The sequence below is a fragment of the Miniopterus schreibersii genome, assembly GCF_964146895.1.
Source record: "Miniopterus schreibersii genome assembly, chromosome: 14".
Classification (NCBI taxonomy): Eukaryota; Metazoa; Chordata; class Mammalia; order Chiroptera; family Miniopteridae; genus Miniopterus; species Miniopterus schreibersii.
In genome coordinates, this window is record NC_138114.1 from 54567701 (window position 1) to 54586158 (window position 18458).

The 18458-nt window shown below is 57.7% G+C and overlaps 1 protein-coding gene across 1 annotated transcript in view; it reads left to right on the forward strand.

Annotated features, from left to right (window-relative positions):
- FAM53B (family with sequence similarity 53 member B) overlaps positions 1-18458 on the forward strand; it is a 75877-nt gene that overhangs the window by 35623 nt on the left and 21796 nt on the right. Inside the window, exon 4 of the mRNA XM_081158662.1 lies at positions 6895-7670. Within this exon, the coding sequence (XP_081014788.1) occupies positions 6895-7670 (776 nt within the window). The remainder of the gene's footprint in view (positions 1-6894; positions 7671-18458) is intronic.

Genomic DNA, 18458 nt, shown 5'->3' on the forward strand with positions numbered 1-18458 from the left:
GGGTCCTGAGTGCGCGGCTCCCTCCAGGCCCTCCATCCCTTGCAATGGCAGGTGCCTCTTAACGCCGACCCAGGTCACACGTGTGCTAGTTTAATTTTTTTTGGTGAGACAGAGCGAGCAGGCTCTGTCCACCGCCCTTGGTTAATTGAATCCGTTCAGTGAGCTCCGCGTTGCAGGGACAACGGACACTGCACATTCCGTTTGCCTCACCTCTCAGGCGAGGAGACCTGGAAATCAAATAGTACGTGAGGAAGCGAATGCAGTACCGATTATTGCAAAAAACAGGCCACTAGGAAGAGTCACATAAATATGAATTCATGGACAAAGAATAAAATAGTTCATATGCTGAAAAAAAAAAAAAAAGGATGGAAACCCATAATTACTTTAGGAGTTATGGTAATAAATTATTTATTAATGTAAATTATTTCACAGGCAAAGCACATAGAGGAAACTTGAGCAGAAGGATCATGCATTATGTATAGAAAGGAATTGTAAAAATATTAAAATATTACAGCGGCCCCAGACCGCACTCGGTTCAGGTTTGTCAGCATTTTAATTATAAGCCTTTACTCCCCGTGTTTAATTACTTGGCTGTTAAAGTCGAGTCTGCCCGTGAAAGGGGTGTTCCCAGGGGCGCCCTGTATTAGCCTCTGCTGGGTAAACCAGTTGGCTGTGCTGAGCCATGCTGGGCGGAAAGATTCCACTCTGGGACCTGGAAGCTTTTGGCCCTTTAATTCTGCCACTGTTCCTCGTTGGAAGTGGAATGGGGAGGCAACCTTATATGAAAAAGCTGGCGTTGGGAGGTCCAGCATTTTAGATTTATTTAGACCAAACAAATGACTGAAGCAAAGTGAGCAACCAAACTGGAGTTCCTCGGGCCCGGTTCCCGGTCTCGGCCACCTTCTCTGTTTCTCCGAGACCGCCGTTTTGAGCGATGATCGGATCAGGGCCTCCTACAAGAAACAGTAGGCTCCCACGAGCCCTGTTTTCATTTTAAAAAGGACAACCACCTACAAGTGTGCATAGGTATGATTCTTAAAATTTTACATTTTACTTTTCTGTATTGTTATAGGCGTGGTCCTTCAGTCTCTAAAATAGTTTAAGGCTTAGTATAAGGCGTGTCCCACAACCAGAGGCCAAGGCCTGGGCAGCGAAGCCTGAGACCATTCTTTTCCCGGCACAGCTCTGCTTCGAGTCTTCATCCTGGTGACACAGGGAGAGAGGTGCTGCAGGGGCCCAGGGGCTCTAAAGTTCATTTACAAACAGATGCCACCTTTGTGGGGCCACTCAAGTGATCCCCGGTGTCTCCCCCTCTGTTCTTTTTGTGAGATCAGTCCGTTGATGCTGCCTTCAGAAAGGTGCCTCAGTTGTCTCAAGTTTCCGTTGAAAGGGTTGGCGAGCTCCCACCCGCAGATCAGCAGAGTTCCTGCGGCCCGAGAGTGCTAGCACGGCCCGCCCACAGGCCCGGGGGACAGACCTCGTCGGCGCGGGCAGGCAGGTGTGAAGTCCAGGAATGAGTCAGAGGCGCTGGTCTGCGGGAGGCGCGCCGCCCAGGCCCGGGGGGCTGCGAGGGCCCTGGGTGTGCGCTCGCTTCAGGTGTCCGGCCTTCTCTGGAGCCACTTTCTGCTGCGGTGATGTTGCTGTAGGCAGCCTCTGAACGCAGCACAGACATCCAGGGTGTAACTCTCCTCTGAACATCAGGAGGCTTATGGTCCCCCGAGAATATGGGCCCCTGGGAATTTCCCTTCAAGGCTAAGGGCAGAAAGGAAACAAGAACATTTGCGGTTGAATGCTGTTTGTGTTCTCTGAGCGTTTCTTTCTCTGAGCCCTAGATCTGTGCACCCAGAAGCCTCTGCCCTGTGTCGTCGGGTGTCAGGACCGAACCCTGTGAGCACGGTTGGGGGGCCCTGACTCCTCCCCGTGGGGGGGGCAGAGGCTGCTCCTTTGCCTCCCAGGCTAGTGGGAGTCTGTCTTCCCAGAAACGTCAGGCTCAGTCACAGAGCCTCAGCTTTGAAGGACACCTCGGAGGTCGCCTAATTGGCTGCGAGTGAGAGAACTGGGTGGCTCGTGAGCTTTTTGTGTTTTCGTTCAGGTTGCCCCCCCATCTGTGGGCAAGCCCTGTGTGTGTTTACACTGCTCACACACAAACACCCTCCTGTGTATAATCTCAGATCTGTGAAGTCAGGCTTGGCCGGGAAACAGGGAAACTTCCGATGCTCCTGAGGGTTAATGCGGTGGGAACAGCACAGAACCGGCCAGTGCCCGTGTCCCAGGCCACATGCCACCACACCGAGCCCACGTCTGCCTCAGTCATGGCCTCAGAAACCTCCTGAGAAGCCCCAGATGTCTCAGAGAGAACTGGGAGGCCTCAAACCCTTCCCTTCACACACATTGGTGGCTTCTCAGGCCCTGCCCAGTGGCTCCCCACCCAGAACACAATGTGCAATTTGGGGTTCCCCCTCCCCCTGTGAAAGGGACCTCTGGGGACTGGAAGGATCATGTCGTTTTTCTTCGTAGCTCTACTTTGTTATTGGCCCAAAACAGACCCCGCAACGCCAGTGTGCGGTGATGTTGAGAATCCAGGTTTACAGAGCCCGGAACCATCACCCTCCAGAAGCTGCTGAGGGTGCTAGCCGGACGCTCTGACTGGCTGCCGTCCTGAGGAAGGGTCTGAAGGCCCACCCCTGTGCAGCTCAGGGTCTCAAGCAGTGGTTCTCAACAATTTTACAGTGAAACAACTTGGGCAGCTTGTTAAAGCGCAGAGTCCTACCCCCAGAGATTGTTTGCAAGACATGGACTGAACCTAGGAATCTGCATTTTAACAAATACCCCAAAGGATGGGGTGGTCCTCAGACCACACTGAGAAGTCTGGGCGTGGAGCATCCAGCTCCCAGTGCAGCCAGAATCCGCAGAGACGGGTCTCCAGGGGCAGCAGAGCCGAGCCCAGCCATCGAGCAGTCCACACTGTCCTCACGGTCCTCTTGTGGCCTCCATCGCTGCAGGCCCTGCCCTAGGCAGTCATTTAGCTCTCATGACAGCTCTGTGACCCTCACTTTACAAATGAGGAACCAAGGCCCTGAGAGATGAAGTAACTTGCAGAGCTGAGGTTGGAACCCAGGCCCACACCCTGCCCGCCACACCAAGTGGCCTCCCCACGTCCACGGCCATTGTCACTTTTGAGAGAGTTATATAGTTGTTTGCGCAGAAGTGATACTGAATGGAGGGGCAGGGCGTCCGGTCGCCTCTCCTCGGAGCCCCACCAGGTTCCTTTGTACAGCGTGACGTCAGGGCCCCGAGCCCAGGGCTGTTTGCCATTAAAAATCAGCTCTATTCCTGTTTCTTTTGTCTGGTGACCCGACCCAACAAATCTCTCTCTGTTCCCCGAGCTGAGGGGCTAAACATAGCCTCGATTGTTTTTACTTTTCTTATATACACTTCTCAAAGCGATAAAGATAGAAACAATTAAAATATTATCTGCCCTGCAGACAGAACCAGTGGCCACCTGGCCGGTGTTGACACACAGGAGCCGGGCTCGGCGTCGGGCAGAGCTCTGCATGTTGGAAGTGCCTCAGACATCCCTTCTCCAGCCAGTCTCCTGGCTGCTTCACACACATCTAGTTCGGAGACTGGCCCAGGAAGGGTTCTGTGTGCTGGAGACAAAAGACAGATGAGACCAAGTGCACACCCATGGCCTGCTCTGCAGCGTCTATCTGCCCTTGTCACTCACTCCTTCCTGCACTCACCCTACTGAGGTCGTCTGCGTGCCAGGCCCCATGCCAGGCACTGGGGAGCCACCCTGGGACGGTGCTCCAGAGCTTGTGGCCCAGCGGTAGACACATGAACAGATCAGTAAGGTTCAGTTAACATGTGAGCTGTATGATTGAAGGTCTAGGCAGAGCTGTGGGTGGTGCCCAGGGGCCTGTAAGGGGAAGGCGTACTTACAGAGGAAGTGATGTGTGAGTTGGCTCTCAAATGATGGGTAAGAGCTTTTTGGTGGAAGGATGAAGGCCGGAGAATATTCCAGGTCTTTGCACCTTTGCACAGGCGCAAAGCTGAGCAAGAGCTGATGCGTGGGGCAGGGCTGCACATTCACCGCAGTCCCACTGTACTTGGTTTAACCCGTGGGCTGAGTTGGAACTGACTTTTCACCCTCCCGGCAACAAAGAGGTTTTCTATGTTAAGGCCAGAGAGACTCACCCTTGAGGAGTGGACCAGGCAGGAACTCCTCAGAATTAGCCACCCAACCCCGGCCCCACTGGGGGTCTGTAGTTAACCCAGAAACAAATCAGACGCCAGTGCTCTGCCCATAGGTGTTAGCTGTGCTCATTCCTGCAGTTGATTTATCCAACTTCAGTTTCATAAAGAATTTCTGGTGCATAAGGACTTTTCAGAGGGGCTATGTGCACAAAACCAGGGCTGTTCCAGGTATTTTCAAGGGTGATTTCAGCTCAGTGTGACTCTTGCCTGACTGCTGATGTCACAGGTAGTTTGGTGTTCTTGGAGTGTAGGGTCTCCTGGGGAGAGAGGAGTAGCTGGGGACCAGGCTAAGATGTTCGAATTCTCTCTGGGAGGCGGCGGGCAGCCACTGGAGGAGGTGGACCACAGCGGGCATGGGCCTGAGTGTTCTCTGGAGGCATGAGGATGCAGGGCCAGGTAGGGCGGCCAGAGGGGTCCAGAGCACCAAGGCCACGAGGTGGCCATGGGAGGGAGACAGTGGTCATGCTTACCTGTCTCCCAATGCCCCTTTCTTCTCACGATTTCCTTAGAGAGGGGGAAAATTCCAGGAAAATGAGACAGGAAGTGGTGTCCCCTGAGGATGGGCTCAGTCCCTGTGACCTCACTGGTTTCCCTAGGCCTGGGAGAGGCTCCTTCTGTATGGTGCATCTGGCTCCTTAAGCAGGCGCCACCGTGGTACCATCTTGGGGCCCTCGCTGCTCCAGGGCGGGGCCCACTGGTTCCTTCCTCAGTCGGCCACGTTCCTGGCCCTTCTGGCGCCTCGGTGCCTTATCCCAAAAGAGAAGTTGGTGGCCAGCGTTATTCTGTGGGAATTCCCTGCAAGTCAAAGCAGCAGACCCAGAGGAGGGTGGGGTCACAGGCCCTGGCCCTGGCCCTGGCCTGGGCCCAGCCTAGTGGGCTTGGCGCCCCCCCCCGCCCCATGGATTTGGAAATACATTTGTTCTTAGAGAAAATGCAGAAACTGTGGGAAAACAAAACTGAAAAAATAGGAATCAACCAGCTAGCTGCCTGCCCCTCGACTGCGGACCTTCTGGTTTACCCTTATCTTCATGTGGAACATGCATCTTTTACTGAACAGAAATCACGCTGCGTAGAGCGTGTTTGTGTTTCTTTTCATTTCACTTTATTATTAGTTTACTGAACTTTGAACAGCTCACGCTTGGCACATTGAAACCTTTAAAAGAATGATGAATAGAGGGCTGGTGGTAGATGTATCTTGAACAGCATAAGCCCTACTTGCAAGAAGGTAATTTTTGGTAACAATGTATCAAGTTCTGTAAAGGAACAGTATCGAGCCTTGCCATGCACCAGGGCCAGGAAGGCTCAGGATGAGATGAGCGGGACCGTTAGTGACACTCCTCCTTTGTTCCCACTGGCCTGGCTGGGCTTAAGGAAACCTGCTCTCCGGCATCTCCAGCTCCAGTGGCCCTGTCGTGGGAACAGCCTCTGGACAGTCCTGCCTGTCCCGGCCCCGGGTCTCCCCACATGGGCAGTGGTGGCCGCCGTATGCAGGGTGCTGCGTGGGCTCGACCACCCACGCGGATGCTCAGGGACTGACTGCAGTGCCATGAGAATCGGTGGACGTGAAATACCTGCCGAAGGTCATTCCAGCTGTTACTTCTACACTCCGCTGACTGCCTGACTCACGCCACAGTGTTCTCTGTGTTCACACACACTGAGTGTGTAAATGCATGTGGATTAGGAAGGATAGGGACATGGCAACGTGTCCACCCCTGGCCGCTGGTGTAGTTCTGAACTTGGCTTTTGTGTTAAAGACTTGAACGCAGGATGCTGGCAGGTCATCTTTGCCCCCCAAAGGCTCCTAGCAGTGCCTGATTCCGTAGCAGAAAACAACAAGCAGTTCTTGAATGTTTCAGTGAGGTAAAGGTGCTGGGGCAGAGTCAGCACTGCAGAGCACCGTCAGCTTGTTTATTTGTGTGTCTGAGGAGAGACCTGATGTGTAAGTCCAGCTGGTACCCTGAGGTCTCTGCAGCCGAGACTTGGTCCTGCAGGTGTTAACGGCTTTAAATACCCCTGATTTCAGCGAGAAATCGAGACCGCAGAGATGTGCTCCGTGATTGGCAGCTGCTGTCATTCTTGCTGTGGAGCATTTCAGGGGAGGGGACTTAAGTCAATAAAACATCCAGTTTCTGTTGCCAGCAAGTACTTTAAAGGTGGAATTCAGGTAAACTGACCTGGCAGCACCCCAGCCCCTGGACCTTGACCCTCCAAAACACCAAGCGACTTCTCTCTGGTGATGGTCTTTGGCCAGGGCCATCAAGTCCCAGCCCAAGAGCCATCGTATGTGGAGACGGTGGGATGGGGCAGGTCGGTTTTCTTCAATAAAACGAGAACGTATTTGGGGTGAAAAGGGCTACTTTGTGCTTTCCTGGGAGGCAGTTCACTGTGTTGGAAAGAAAACCGTACAGGAGTCCGGGGGATCCCTGGATTCTAGGCCTTGCTCTGCTTCTAGCTCAGTGCCTGGGGTTTATGCCCCTCTGAGCCTCAGTTTCTCCTCTGTGGAGTGAGGCTGGACTGGATGGTTTCGTGGGTCTTCCTGGCTCTGAAGTGCTGTGTGAACCAGGCTCCTGGTGAGGAGGTAGAGGCTGGCACGAAGGCTTCTCAAACCCTGTTTTCTCTCTGTCGTTTATCAACCAGAAAATGACAGATGGCGAGACCTGGACAGGAAGTGCCCCCTTCAGCTTGACCAGCCGAGTGCCAGCATCTGGGAGTGCCTGCCTGAGAAGTGCCCAGACGGCGCCCTGTGGCACCAGGAGGCGGCGACCGCCTGCGCGGTGACCAACCTGATCAAGGACCTCAGCCTCAGCGACCACAACGGGAACCCCTCCGCGCCCCCCAGCAAACGCCAGTGCCGGTCGCTGTCCTTCTCTGACGAGATGTCCAGCTGCCGGAGCTCGTGGCGGCCGCTGGGGTCCAAGGTCTGGACTCCGGTGGAGAAGCGGCGCTGCTACAGCGGGGGCAGTGTGCCCCGCTACGCCGGCGGCCTGGGCACCATGCAGAGGAGCTCCAGCTTCAGCCTGCCGTCCCGGGCCAGCGCGCTCTCCTCGCCCTGCGACCCCGCCGGCTTCCACCACCGCTTCGGCCAGCCCTGCCAGGGGGCACCTGGCCCGGCCGCCTGCGGACAGGCGGGCGACATCTGGAGCCCCGACCTCCACCCCGTGGGGGGGACCCGGCTCGACATGCAGCGGTCACTCTCCTGCTCCCACGAGCAGTTTTCCTTCGCGGAGTTCTGCGCGCCCTCCGCCAGCAGCACCCCCGCCTCCACGCCCGAGCTGGCCCGGCGCCCCAGCGGGCTGGCCCGCAGCCGCTCCCAGCCCTGTGTCCTCAACGACAAGAAGGTCGGCGTCAAACGGCGGCGCCCCGAAGAGGTGCAGGAGCCGCGGCCTTCCCTAGACCTGGCCAAGATGGCCCAGGTAAGAGCCCCGCCCCCGGGGGGGCCGCAGAGCCGCTGGGTGTCGCGTGGAGCCTCGCGGGCAAGTGTGGGCGCCAGTTCGCAAGCTTAGGAGTGGGGCTGTCTCCTTGTGTTTTTAAATCCTGTGCAAAGAGAGATGAGGTTTTCTTTTTTTAAGTGTCTTTTTGTCTCCATTTGAAATCAGAATGGTCTGTCTCTCTGAGCACAGTGCTGGTGGTGCAGGGGCAGGTAGGTGGTGAGAGGCAGGGTGTTGGCGGGCAGGCCAGTGCCACGGGACCCCGGTGCCCCTTCCCTGGGGCCCTGCTGGAGCCTCTCACAGACGCTCCCCCCCTCCTCCCCGGGTCCAGTGTGAGGAATGACCGCACAGGCTGGACCCGCGCCCCCCAGGTTGGGTTGGTCCTGCCATCAGGGCTGGGGTAATGGTTTTAGAGAACGAGAGGTGGGGGAGGCCCTTATTCTTTTGATCAAACTGTTGAAACGTGAGACCAGCAAGACCACTATCCACCGTGCGGCCTGTGTGAGTAACCGGCCTCGCCGGTCACTGTAGGCAAGGCCCCCGGCCATCACTTGCACTTTACCCTCTGTGTCTGGAGCCCTGCCTTGTGCTCACACTGACCTTGACTTCAGCGAGATGAACTCGGAGTTCACGCCCCGTCCTTAGGAGAGTGTCTGAGCCTGAGCGCCACCTGCTTTTGGTTCTCACTGGGGAGGTCGGGGATGACGGGGATTCCCGGGCAGCGGGGTTGGCCCTGTGACTGTCCACCCCAGGGCCGGCAGGTGTGGTGGGTGGCATGCGATGCTCTGGAGGTGGGCTCCGGGTCCTGGAGGCCCCAGGTGTGTAGTGCTGTGGTTTGACTGTTGCCTTTTCTGGTCTTGTTGTGTGATGGAGTCGTTGCGCGGGTGGAGACCGCCTGGCCGTGAGGGCGTGGCCTTGCCCGTGCCGCGTGCGGCCACATCAGGCAGGCTCATTGTGTCCACTCCTTTCCAGGTTGGCAGGACCACCGTCCATGAGTGCCCAGGGCTGCTTTTCCAGCCGGGCCTCCTTTCACTTCAGGATGAAAAGGCCGTTTCTGTTTCCAGAGTTTTCTTCTCTCTCCTTTAGTTCCCCCTCCCAGCCTAGTGATCCCCCCACAAAAGAAGAGGTGCAGGGTCTCAAGTCTAGTGCCCACACTTGGCTCTAGAGTCCGACTTCCCAGCCTGGGGCAGCCGGAGGACAAGCTCGAGATGTGCCCGCCTCCCTGAGCCTGCGGGTCCAGTTGCAGGGGTCGGGGGGCCTTAAGGACGCCGGGCAGACCTGTGCCCTCTGCCCCCCGTTTTCAAGTTTTCATTCCTTCCATGGCCGCTCCAGGTGCGCCCCTTTCTTTTTCCTGAGGACTTTGCAGCTAGACGGCGATTGAACACATTCATTTACGTTGGACACGAGGGTGGAATTTTCCTTCTCTGGGGAAATTTAAATGGGTAGACAGGCCAGGGAGGTGACGGGTCTGGGTGACTTCTGAAGGGAACCCTGAGTCGTAGGTGTGATAAATGGGCGCAGTTAAGTTTTTAATGCTGAGCTTATTTTATTAGCTAATAAGCTAGATAGGTAATAAAAACAACTTCCACGTGTTATTCTATTTTACTGGCCACAAGTTGGAGTAACACCACGGGCATCGCCGAGGCGTTTCCCGTCCGCTCTGGGGTAGAAACCGTTTGAAAACATACCGCTCGACGGGGCTGTGCCCAGATGTATAGATTGCTCATTCAGTCCAGGCAGGTCTCCAAGATCCTGAGGCGGCCGCCCTGGTTCTGCCTGTCTTCCCCTGGCCAAGCCTGGGTAGGGCAGAGTCCAGGGAGAGAGAAGGGGCCTCTGGGCAGTGTGTATGCCAAAGGGCCATGGCCAACACCCTGAGGATGGGCTCTGAGCCCCCCACCAGCCCTCCCTCCACGCGGCTCTGCCTGCTTTGGCTCCCCACTGGGTGATTTATGGCTCCAGGAGGTGGCCTTGCTTTTCCAGGAGCCTTGGAGGCCAGGCCCAGGGCAGCCCCTGTGCATTTGAAAAGAGGCCTGGACCCGGCCTGGCACATGTGGGGCCCTGTGCCTGGTACCCCGCGAGCTGGTATGTATGCACCAGTGTGTGGACAGGGACCTGCCCATGGCCTGTTGACAGCTGGTGTGGGACTTGCTGCCCACAGGCCTTCACCTTGCAGGCTGTGGCATTCCTCAGCCTGTGACTGCCGGGATGTGAGCACTGTCCGCACGTGGGAAGGTAGGCCCTGCCGAGGTGGGTGCCGCTCCCTGCTTCCCGCCATCCTTTCTTCACGCTGGGTCGTGGGCTCCTTTGTGGGTCTTTGATCTTGGTTTACACGTTGGCTTATATGGGGGGAGGGGTTCCAACTGAGCACTCTTATGAAGGAGCCCTTTGTGCGTGGGTTCTGGGACCAGGTGCTCGAGAGGCTCAGTGAAGGTGCCAAGTGCCTTTTTGGTTGGACCTTTGGAGGGACTAGGAGTTCTGACAAAGTCCTGCTCCTGGCAGGTGCTGGCGGGCTGGGGCCTTTGGGGCCCAGTGCAGAACCCCTGGGATGTGTGTGTGAGCACCAGGGCCAAAGGCCCACAGTGAGGATGGCAGCCAGAGCCCCTCCAATTGTCAACAGAAAAGGAACCAGGGAGAGAACCCAACAGAGTCAGACCAGCAGGGAAGGCTGATAGATCTGAGGTCCCAGGCCCGGCCCTTGTGCACACCCACGTGAGTGAGCAAGTGTCCTGGGGTGGGGCACTGCCCCGAGCTAGCAGCAGAGGGTGTTAGAGATAGATGTGACCACAGGCCTTGCCCATCCCAGCCCCTCCCCAGGAAGCAGGCCCTTCTGGAACGTGGTGTTTTCAACCTTAGACCCACATTCGTCAGGGACGTGGACAGATTGGAAGGCCTCCAGCTCATGGGCAGGTTGTGGGTCCAGAGTGAGGGAGGGTGGTTGTAGTGAGGAGAACCACCTGGGGAGAAACGACGCAGGGACTAGTCCAGAAAGGCCCTCCCTCCCTGTGACTGTGACGGCAGGCTCTGGGGTCCCCGCGCAGTACCCTGCCAGGTCCGATGCTGCTGACCTTCCTGAGCGGTTTCCTCACGTGCTCTGTTGAGGCTCCTTCTGCTTGTATTATATGAAGCTGCGGCCTCCCTCCGTTTTGCAAAATGACATTGTGTGTCACTGAGGGCGGGGCCCAGCCTGAGCATGAGTTGTTATTAGCAAGACTTTGGTTGACAGGATGAGCTCCTGCTCTCTGAGACCTGGTTTCACCACCGAGCGTCAGCTGATCACTGGTTGAGACCTGAGCTACGTAAGGCCCTTCAGACGCGTGATCGCGTGCATGTGAGCAGAGATTTCCGAAAAAGCGACCATTGAAGGCTCCCCGCTGAATGGCGTGCCCCTGGCTGTCACAGTCCTTGCTGTATTTTCAACTCCAAGCTGGTCAGCTTGAAAGAGCAGCAAATTGTATTTCTCACCAGTACTTCAGACAGAAGCGAGGCGTTCGTGGGGAGGGTCGGATGCTGAAACGGGTTTGATTGATTGCAGTTTCCCACACTCTGCCTCCCCGGGACCCCGGGAACAGCCTCAGAACAGACAGCACTGTTGTGTTAGCAGATGTTGGCGGCCCGTGGGAGCTGGCCGGGGGCAGTCTGGGGTAGGAGAGAAGCGTGAGGTAGAAGCTGCGCCGAGGGTGGGGGTCCTGCAGATGAGTCTGCGATAGCGGGTTGGTCTTGGGGGCTCCAGTGGGCGAGGGCAGGCCGTGGTCGGGGGAGTTATCACAGATGTTCAGCTGGAACTCGTGACTCTGGCTGGCAGGGTCGTCCCTCTGGTCACTTTCTGCTCTCTGCCCTGTGTTCCAGTGGGGGCCACCGTGGGGGCTGGCCCTTCACACTGCTGGCCGCACGGCCTTCTCGCCCAGGCGGCCCAGGCGGCAGCAGGTAGCTGTGCTTTTCCTCGGCAGGGTCCGTGGGCTCAGGCCTGGCCTGCCCGAGCCTTTCTGTGCCGGTGGCCACTTCGTGGGTCCCAGTCTCCCATTGCCTCGCCCACCTAGCACCCCTTCTGCCGGCCCGGGGAGCCGTGCTGACGGCAAGCGGAGGCTTCACCCTTTGCAACACGGAATGCGGACGGGCATGAAGGCCTGGTGAAGGTAGTCACGGAAAGCCCTGGAGTTCCATTTGGAAGGAGATAGATGCTAAAAACTAAAGGCAGAAGCACTGTGGATACGTGGGAGTCGTCGTTTCTCATGAGGAAATGGTCGTGATAGGCTTGAAAAAGGAAGAGACTGGCACCTGGACTGTCAGAGCGCACGAGGGCCTGGGTGGCAGCCGGGGCTGCGGTCCAGCGTGCCCCTCTCGGCGTGACGGGCATTGCTGGTCGGTTGTGCAGTCTCTTCGGCTGCACTCGGGAAGTCTTAGAACCCTCCCCCAGCGGCCTCGGCGGCCCGAGCTGACTGACCTGCTGTCACACTTGAGGGCGAGGCGTCCGGAGTCCAGAGACGTCAGTGAACTTGCCCAAAGCCACATGGTTAGTTAGGAGGCTGGGAAGGCGGCCCCTGGGCCCCTGCCTCCAGGTTCGGTGCTCCTCCAGCTGCGAGGACCTCGGGTGGCCTTTGCAGGGCGCCGACCCTGCAGGACACGGGGGGCGTGGAGGGAATGGGGGTGCTCTGGCGGCAGGCAGGGCTCACTCCACGTCCTGCCACTCAGCTGTGTGCCCGAGGGCAGGCCACCCTCTGTCAGCTTCCCTTTCCTTGTCCGTGAGCCGGGAATGGGGAGGAGTCACGTGGCTTATCAGTGGGTGACACTGATTAACAACAAAGCAACGCCCCTCGCCTGTGTCCTGTAGCTCCTTCTGGACACCCAGCCGGGCTTGCTACCTGGTGGGGCGGTGTCAGTGCTAACGGGCCCTGCCAGAGGCGGAGCTGGGGGGCTGGAGCCAGGACACTGGTTCCTGCTCTCGCCCGTCTTTCTCTCAGGAATAGGCGTGTCAGTGACACCGTAGCACCCCTCATGGGGGTCTCGTACTCCAAGGAGACCTCTGTTCACACACCTGGGTCACTCCTTGCTGTGCCCAGTCCCAGCCACTGGGTTGCATAAGCAATCTGCTTAAGGTCACTCGGACTGGGGCCGAGTGTTGACACAATAGCTTTGATCTCCCGGGAAAAGAAAAATAAGAGTTCAGCTGGGGACGCGCCAGGGAGGCAGGTTCTAGTGCCACTTGGTGATTTTCCATGTTGGAGGCCTTTCTGAGCTGAAAGGGGCTTGAGAGGTGAGGCCGTGAAACTTTGGGGGTGCCCAGGGCTTTCTGGAGGAGAGGCCTCAGCTTCGTAGGCCCATTGCCCAGATGGGAGCCCCTCTGGCTCCCCAGATGTCCTTGGAGCAGCCTCGGCTTGCCAGTCTCACTCTGGCGCGGGGCACAGGCCCTGGGAGATGGGCCTGCCCTCAGGAGACCACAGCTTGTGGGCAGGAGGGCAGCGAGTCTGAGGACATCCCTGGCCCTGTTTCATGGAAACCGCAATAGGAGGGGCCTGTGGACCAGCTGCCTTTGCCTCTCATCGGCTCAACTCCTAGGGCCCACAGTGGAGGGTTAGAGAAACACTGTGTCCCTCCAGAGACGGGGTCAGAGGGCTGAAGAGGGGGCCTCGTGCCAGCGGGACGGTCTCACACCTCATCCCGGGCAACTTCTGTGACCTCCCTGCACCTCGGTTTCCCCATCCACAGGCAGGGTGGCCACGCCTTCTTTCATTATATCGCTGGCAGCGTTGAAGTAGGTCACCCGTGTGAAACCCTCAAGCCCAGAACTGTGTTGGCCCAGGGTTAGGGCTTGGTGAGAGTCAGCTGCCATCGGCGCCATTGGGAGTGACACTGTAGGGGGAGGGAGAGGGGTTTGTTGAAAGGAAATAGCTGCCATTTATCGAACACGAGCAGTCCTCCCTGTGGGGACTCTGTCTCTAGCTCTGGGGTCTCAGCCTTGTCCCCACTCCTGGAGCCCGAGGCTGTGTGGCTTATCCCAGGGCTGGAGTTGAGTTGCTGAGTTGCATCACGGTTGGGGTTCAGACCAGGTTCTCTGACTCCAGGGCGAGGATTCTTCTACCCGGGGCCCTAAGGTAGACACCGCCTGGTCCACATGGAACGCGTGTCCCGTTCTGGAGGCTGGCGGAGGCCAGGCCGGCTTTGGGCCTGTCTTTTTCCCGCTTCCTTATTGGGGATGTCGGGATGGTGCCTCCTGGCAGGAGCACCAAGCCCTGGCCAGCCCGTGGGCCTGTAGAGCTGGGGAGGGCCGGAGATGGGGAAGCACAGAGGTGTCGCCAAGATGGACGTGGGATTAATTACGAGCCAGGATCAGAGCCGACACGCCCGCCGCCTGCCTGTGCCTTTACCCCATACGGGCCGCAGGCTTTGATGGGGACTGGCCTTTTGCAGCACAGTCCTCATTGTCCCCAGCCGCATCCACAGAGAGTGTCCTCTGTGGACACGAGCCCATTATCTGTGACATTTTTGTGGAATCAGCGTCCTGAATTCCTGCCCTTTCTTGCCACTCCGGGTCACAGTGGGGAACTAAGGAAAGCGGGCGCCACAGCAGGGGCAGAGCCAGTGCTGGTCCCGGGCTGGCAGGGGCTGGGTTTGACAGGGTTCAGAGTGGGTGTTAATTGCTTATTTATGGCCAGAAGATTAACAATGCCTCCTTTGAAAGTTGGACACAGTAGAACTCTTGGATAATTCCTTTTGGGGAGGGGGAGGGGTGTTTTGTATTTTTTTCTATCATGGAAAACAAAAGAAATGGTTGGTTCCAAAATACGACTCAACCACCAGCAGCTCTGTTTGTGAGCAGAAGCAGTGAGCTCAGTGGCATCAGTCACGTGTCACTCGGGGCCACCAGGCGCTCAGCCCTTCCCCTGAAACCGCACAGGGCCCTACAATGTGTTCATCCTGGTGGAGTGGGTTGGGGAGCTGCAGCGGCTTCCTTGCCGGAGCTCTGTGCATGGAGAGAGAATGGACTGTCCCCTGGACCAGCCAGGGCCCTTCCTGTTGGGGGATAGACACCACCCGCGTGTCCGCAGAGAATTTACCGTGAACAGTTGTTAACCAGGTTTCTGAGAACCGAGGGCCTGGATGGGAACACCGGGTACCGTGGAGGAAGCAACTGCAGGAAGCTGCCCTCACCCCGGGCCATGGCAACAAAGGGAGAGGCTCACTTCTGGAATCCTGGCAGCTTGGGGACCCCGGGCCCCTGGGGCTGGGATCCAGATCCCCTGTGGGAGGCGCTGGCCCACAGGGGCTGAGGAAGGGGGGCGATGAGGTTGGTTCCGTGCGTGTTGGAAAAGCTGTGAATGGAACACACTGCTCCTGCTGGGTGGAGGAGTATGGCTGGGTGACGGTGGCAGCCATAGGACACAGACCAAGAGGCAGGGCCCTCCTCTGTCCTCCAGGCTTGGGGTGCCGAGTGGACCTCACAACCCCCTGCTCCATAGGGCCCTCTTCTTGTCCAGTCACCCCAACTTCTCGCCTGCCTCATCCTCATGTGGGTTCCCCGGGGGAGATAGGAGACTAGGGAGGGCCTTGGGGCCATCTGGGCCTCCTTCCCGTATCATGCTGTCTGTCTCTGAGTGTCCCATGTCCCCTGTGGGAGGTCAGACCCTGCCCAGGTCTTGGTCGCCCAGACAGTTCTAACCGCATCCCCCTGGGCCAGTGCACCTACCCCCAAGCCCCCAGTAGTTGGGACCCGCAGTAAACAGGCCTGACCCACCTGGAGACATTCCATCTCCCGCTAATCAGGAGCAGCTTCGGACAATGGGATTTTCTGAGAATTGATGGCGGCTAGAAACAGGAACAAGTATGCAGGCTGGGGAGCCAGCGGGTTTGGGCTGCCCAGGCAGACACCGCATTACCCGGTGTCTGGGGAGAGCGTTTTAGCAGATGTAGGCCGGTTGTGCAGCATTAACTACTTGGCACGAGAGAGGAGGCGGCATCGGAAATGGCAAGAGGTTGGTTGTCGCTCGTCAGAGACACCAGGACTTCAGCGTGACACACTCAGGCCACTGCCCGTTGTTGCAAATAAAGTTTTATTGGCACACAGCCACCTGTTTGTTTATTGTTACAACAGGGATCAGAGGGCCGGCAAAACCAGAACTGTTTAGTGCCTGGCCCTGTAAGACCATTTTACCAGCCCCTGCTCTAGATGGCCCTGTGCCTCAGTTTCCTCATTTGGAAAGCGGCTGGAATCTGTTTGGCAGTTTCTTACTGGAAGCCAGTCCTAGAAAGGGCCATGCCGTTTTCCTGGCTGTCGGGAATGTGGGGTGACGTAACGCGGCCGCCCGACTCTCTTAGGCCCTCTGAGCCCACACTTGGCCCCCGTGCTCCTCTCCTTGTCTTCCCAAGGGGCAAATGAGAACCGCTGCTGGCTGGGGCTGAGGAAAAGGGGCGTCCAGGGCCATGCGTCGTGGCCAAGCGGGCCTGGCATCAGAACGGTGCTCCGTGTGTCTCAGCGCCCAAGAGCATGGGACTTTTCTGTAGTGAGAGCTGCGTCCTCCCAGGCTGCGGCTCTGGAAGCGTCTGTGAGGCTGCCTTACGCCTGCGAAGCATGGGCCACAGTGAGGATCCTTCCTTTCCTCCCGCTCCCACTCGCTGCCTCTGTCGCGTCCTGTCCTTCGAGGGATTGGCTGAGGCCCTGCTGTTACAATGGTGGGACAGAACTCAGACGCAGCCGGCAGGGGCGGCCCCGGCCTCTTCTCGTCCTTCAGGGCAAACCCCTAGAAAGTTCACCCTGGCCGGGGACCCAGGAATCCCTCTGCTGGCCAGACGTGCTCTGGCCCCGCGGCGGACAGCCCGTCGGAAGCTGCCGAGGGATGTGAACTTGGTGGTAACTTGGCCGGCGAGGTGGTTGGAGCAGCGCGGTGAGAACAGGGTGGGATGCTTGGCTCTGACATTTAAGAGCCTCAGACGGCGTGGTTTCCATCCTGCGCTCGCCTCAAGCTCAGTCAACAGAGGCCGCCTGTCCCGGCCGAGCCCGGGAAGCCCGCAGCAGCCAGCCCAGCGCCAGGAGGCTGCGGCCTGGGCCTGAGCGGCGGGGGCCCAGGAATGTGGTCGGAAAGTTCTCAGCACGACCGGGAACCACTTCCACCAGGGCTGTTGGCGCGGCCCGCTGTGGAGCTGAGGAGGAAATGGGCTGTGAGGAGGGAAGGGTGGTATGTAGCAGTGTGGCCCCGTTTTAGACAAAGCTGCTCCCCCCTTAGTCCGCTCCTCCCGCCTTCTGTGCAGTGGGCCCCCCTGCGCAGACTTTCAGGCTCTCTGTGGCCAAGAAGCGGGGGGGTGGGGGGGCCCATGTGTGATGGTTTTTCAAGAAAAATCTGTGTTTAACATCACAGGCTGTACAAATTCTACAAGTCCTGTCCACTTAAGCTCCTGCTGTGTGCAAGATGCGGGGGGTGGGGGTGCGTCAGCCACAGTTCCCCCTGGAGAGTCAGCCGCATAAGCAGTTATCTGGAATGAGGCACATGCTAAACAGAGATCCCAGGACATCCTGGGGACCCTGGGAAGGACTGGGTGGCCACAGAGGATGTGGGATTGGAGCCTGGGCGGTGTGCCTGGGAGTGTGTGCTGAGCCCGTGCTCAGGGAACAGGGTCCGAGGACTAGATGGCTGGAGCGGATTTCATAGGCAGAGACAGGCGTGTGGGTGAAGGGGGGAATGTGGCCCTGGCAGCAGGTGCCCTCACCTGGCCACTCCCAGGACCATGGTACCTTCGTGCCTTTCTCCTGAGGTGGGCTTTGTGGATTTTTGTTCTGCCAGACGTGGACAGAAGGTTCTCAAAGGCCCAGCGTAAGTCTCAACAAGGTGACGCTTCTCAGAGCCCAAGCATGCGTGAGTCCCCGAGTAGGGCGGAAAATGCAGCAATTCGAATGCCTGTGTCGGGGCCACCCCTGGGCAGAGCAGCCTTTGGGAACACCATTGCCATGTTATCGTCGGCCTGGCCTGTGAGAGGGCTGAGGGGACCTACTCCACAGTGTGTTCCGGGGCTCATGGCCTGAGAGCCCCCAGAGGTTACTGGAGCTCTGGTCCTGAAGCCTCCTGGGCGGCACAGTATAGGGTGGCACAGAAGATAGCTAGGCCACTGCATTGCCCAGTGGGATTCCTATCCCCAAACACACCAGAGTTTAATGTCCAGCGAAGCCCCCTCCCTGGGTTCCTGACGGCCTGCTGCTTTCCTCTACTGGCCAGTCTGCTGGGTGAGGCCGGAACTGACCTGGTTCTTTGGCTGTGACCCAGATACCTCCAAAGAGCCCACCTAGTTCTCTGGTCTCTGTACTGTTTGTGGCTAGTATGGCAGCTGCTTTCAGTGGCCACGTAGGAAAACGGGAGGCAGAAGGGAACCCTCACATCGGCCAGGAGGCTGTGGAGCAGGCTGGCTGAGGCAAGGCCTTTGGAAGCAGACAGAGCTGGGTGCAGATCTAGCTGTGGGAACCCTCGCCTTGGTTTCCTCATCTGTGAAGTGGGCGTGATAATGAGATGACGTCTGTCTCACGTTGAGGATTAATGGCACGTGACACTCGGCTCATGCCACGTGCAATATTCTTAGTAGAATGGGGGAAGACTCAAGTGATTTCCAGATTCATGGACATGTATTGTTTCTTCTGGTTGCAAATTAATGCATAAACTTAAAAAGTGATAGTTCAAAAGGCGTGAGGTGAAGGAGAAACAGAACCTTTGGAATCCAGTGGACCAGGGTCTGAATCTCAGCCTCACTAACCAGGTAACCACTCTGAGCCTCAGTTTCCTCATTTGGAAAATAGGA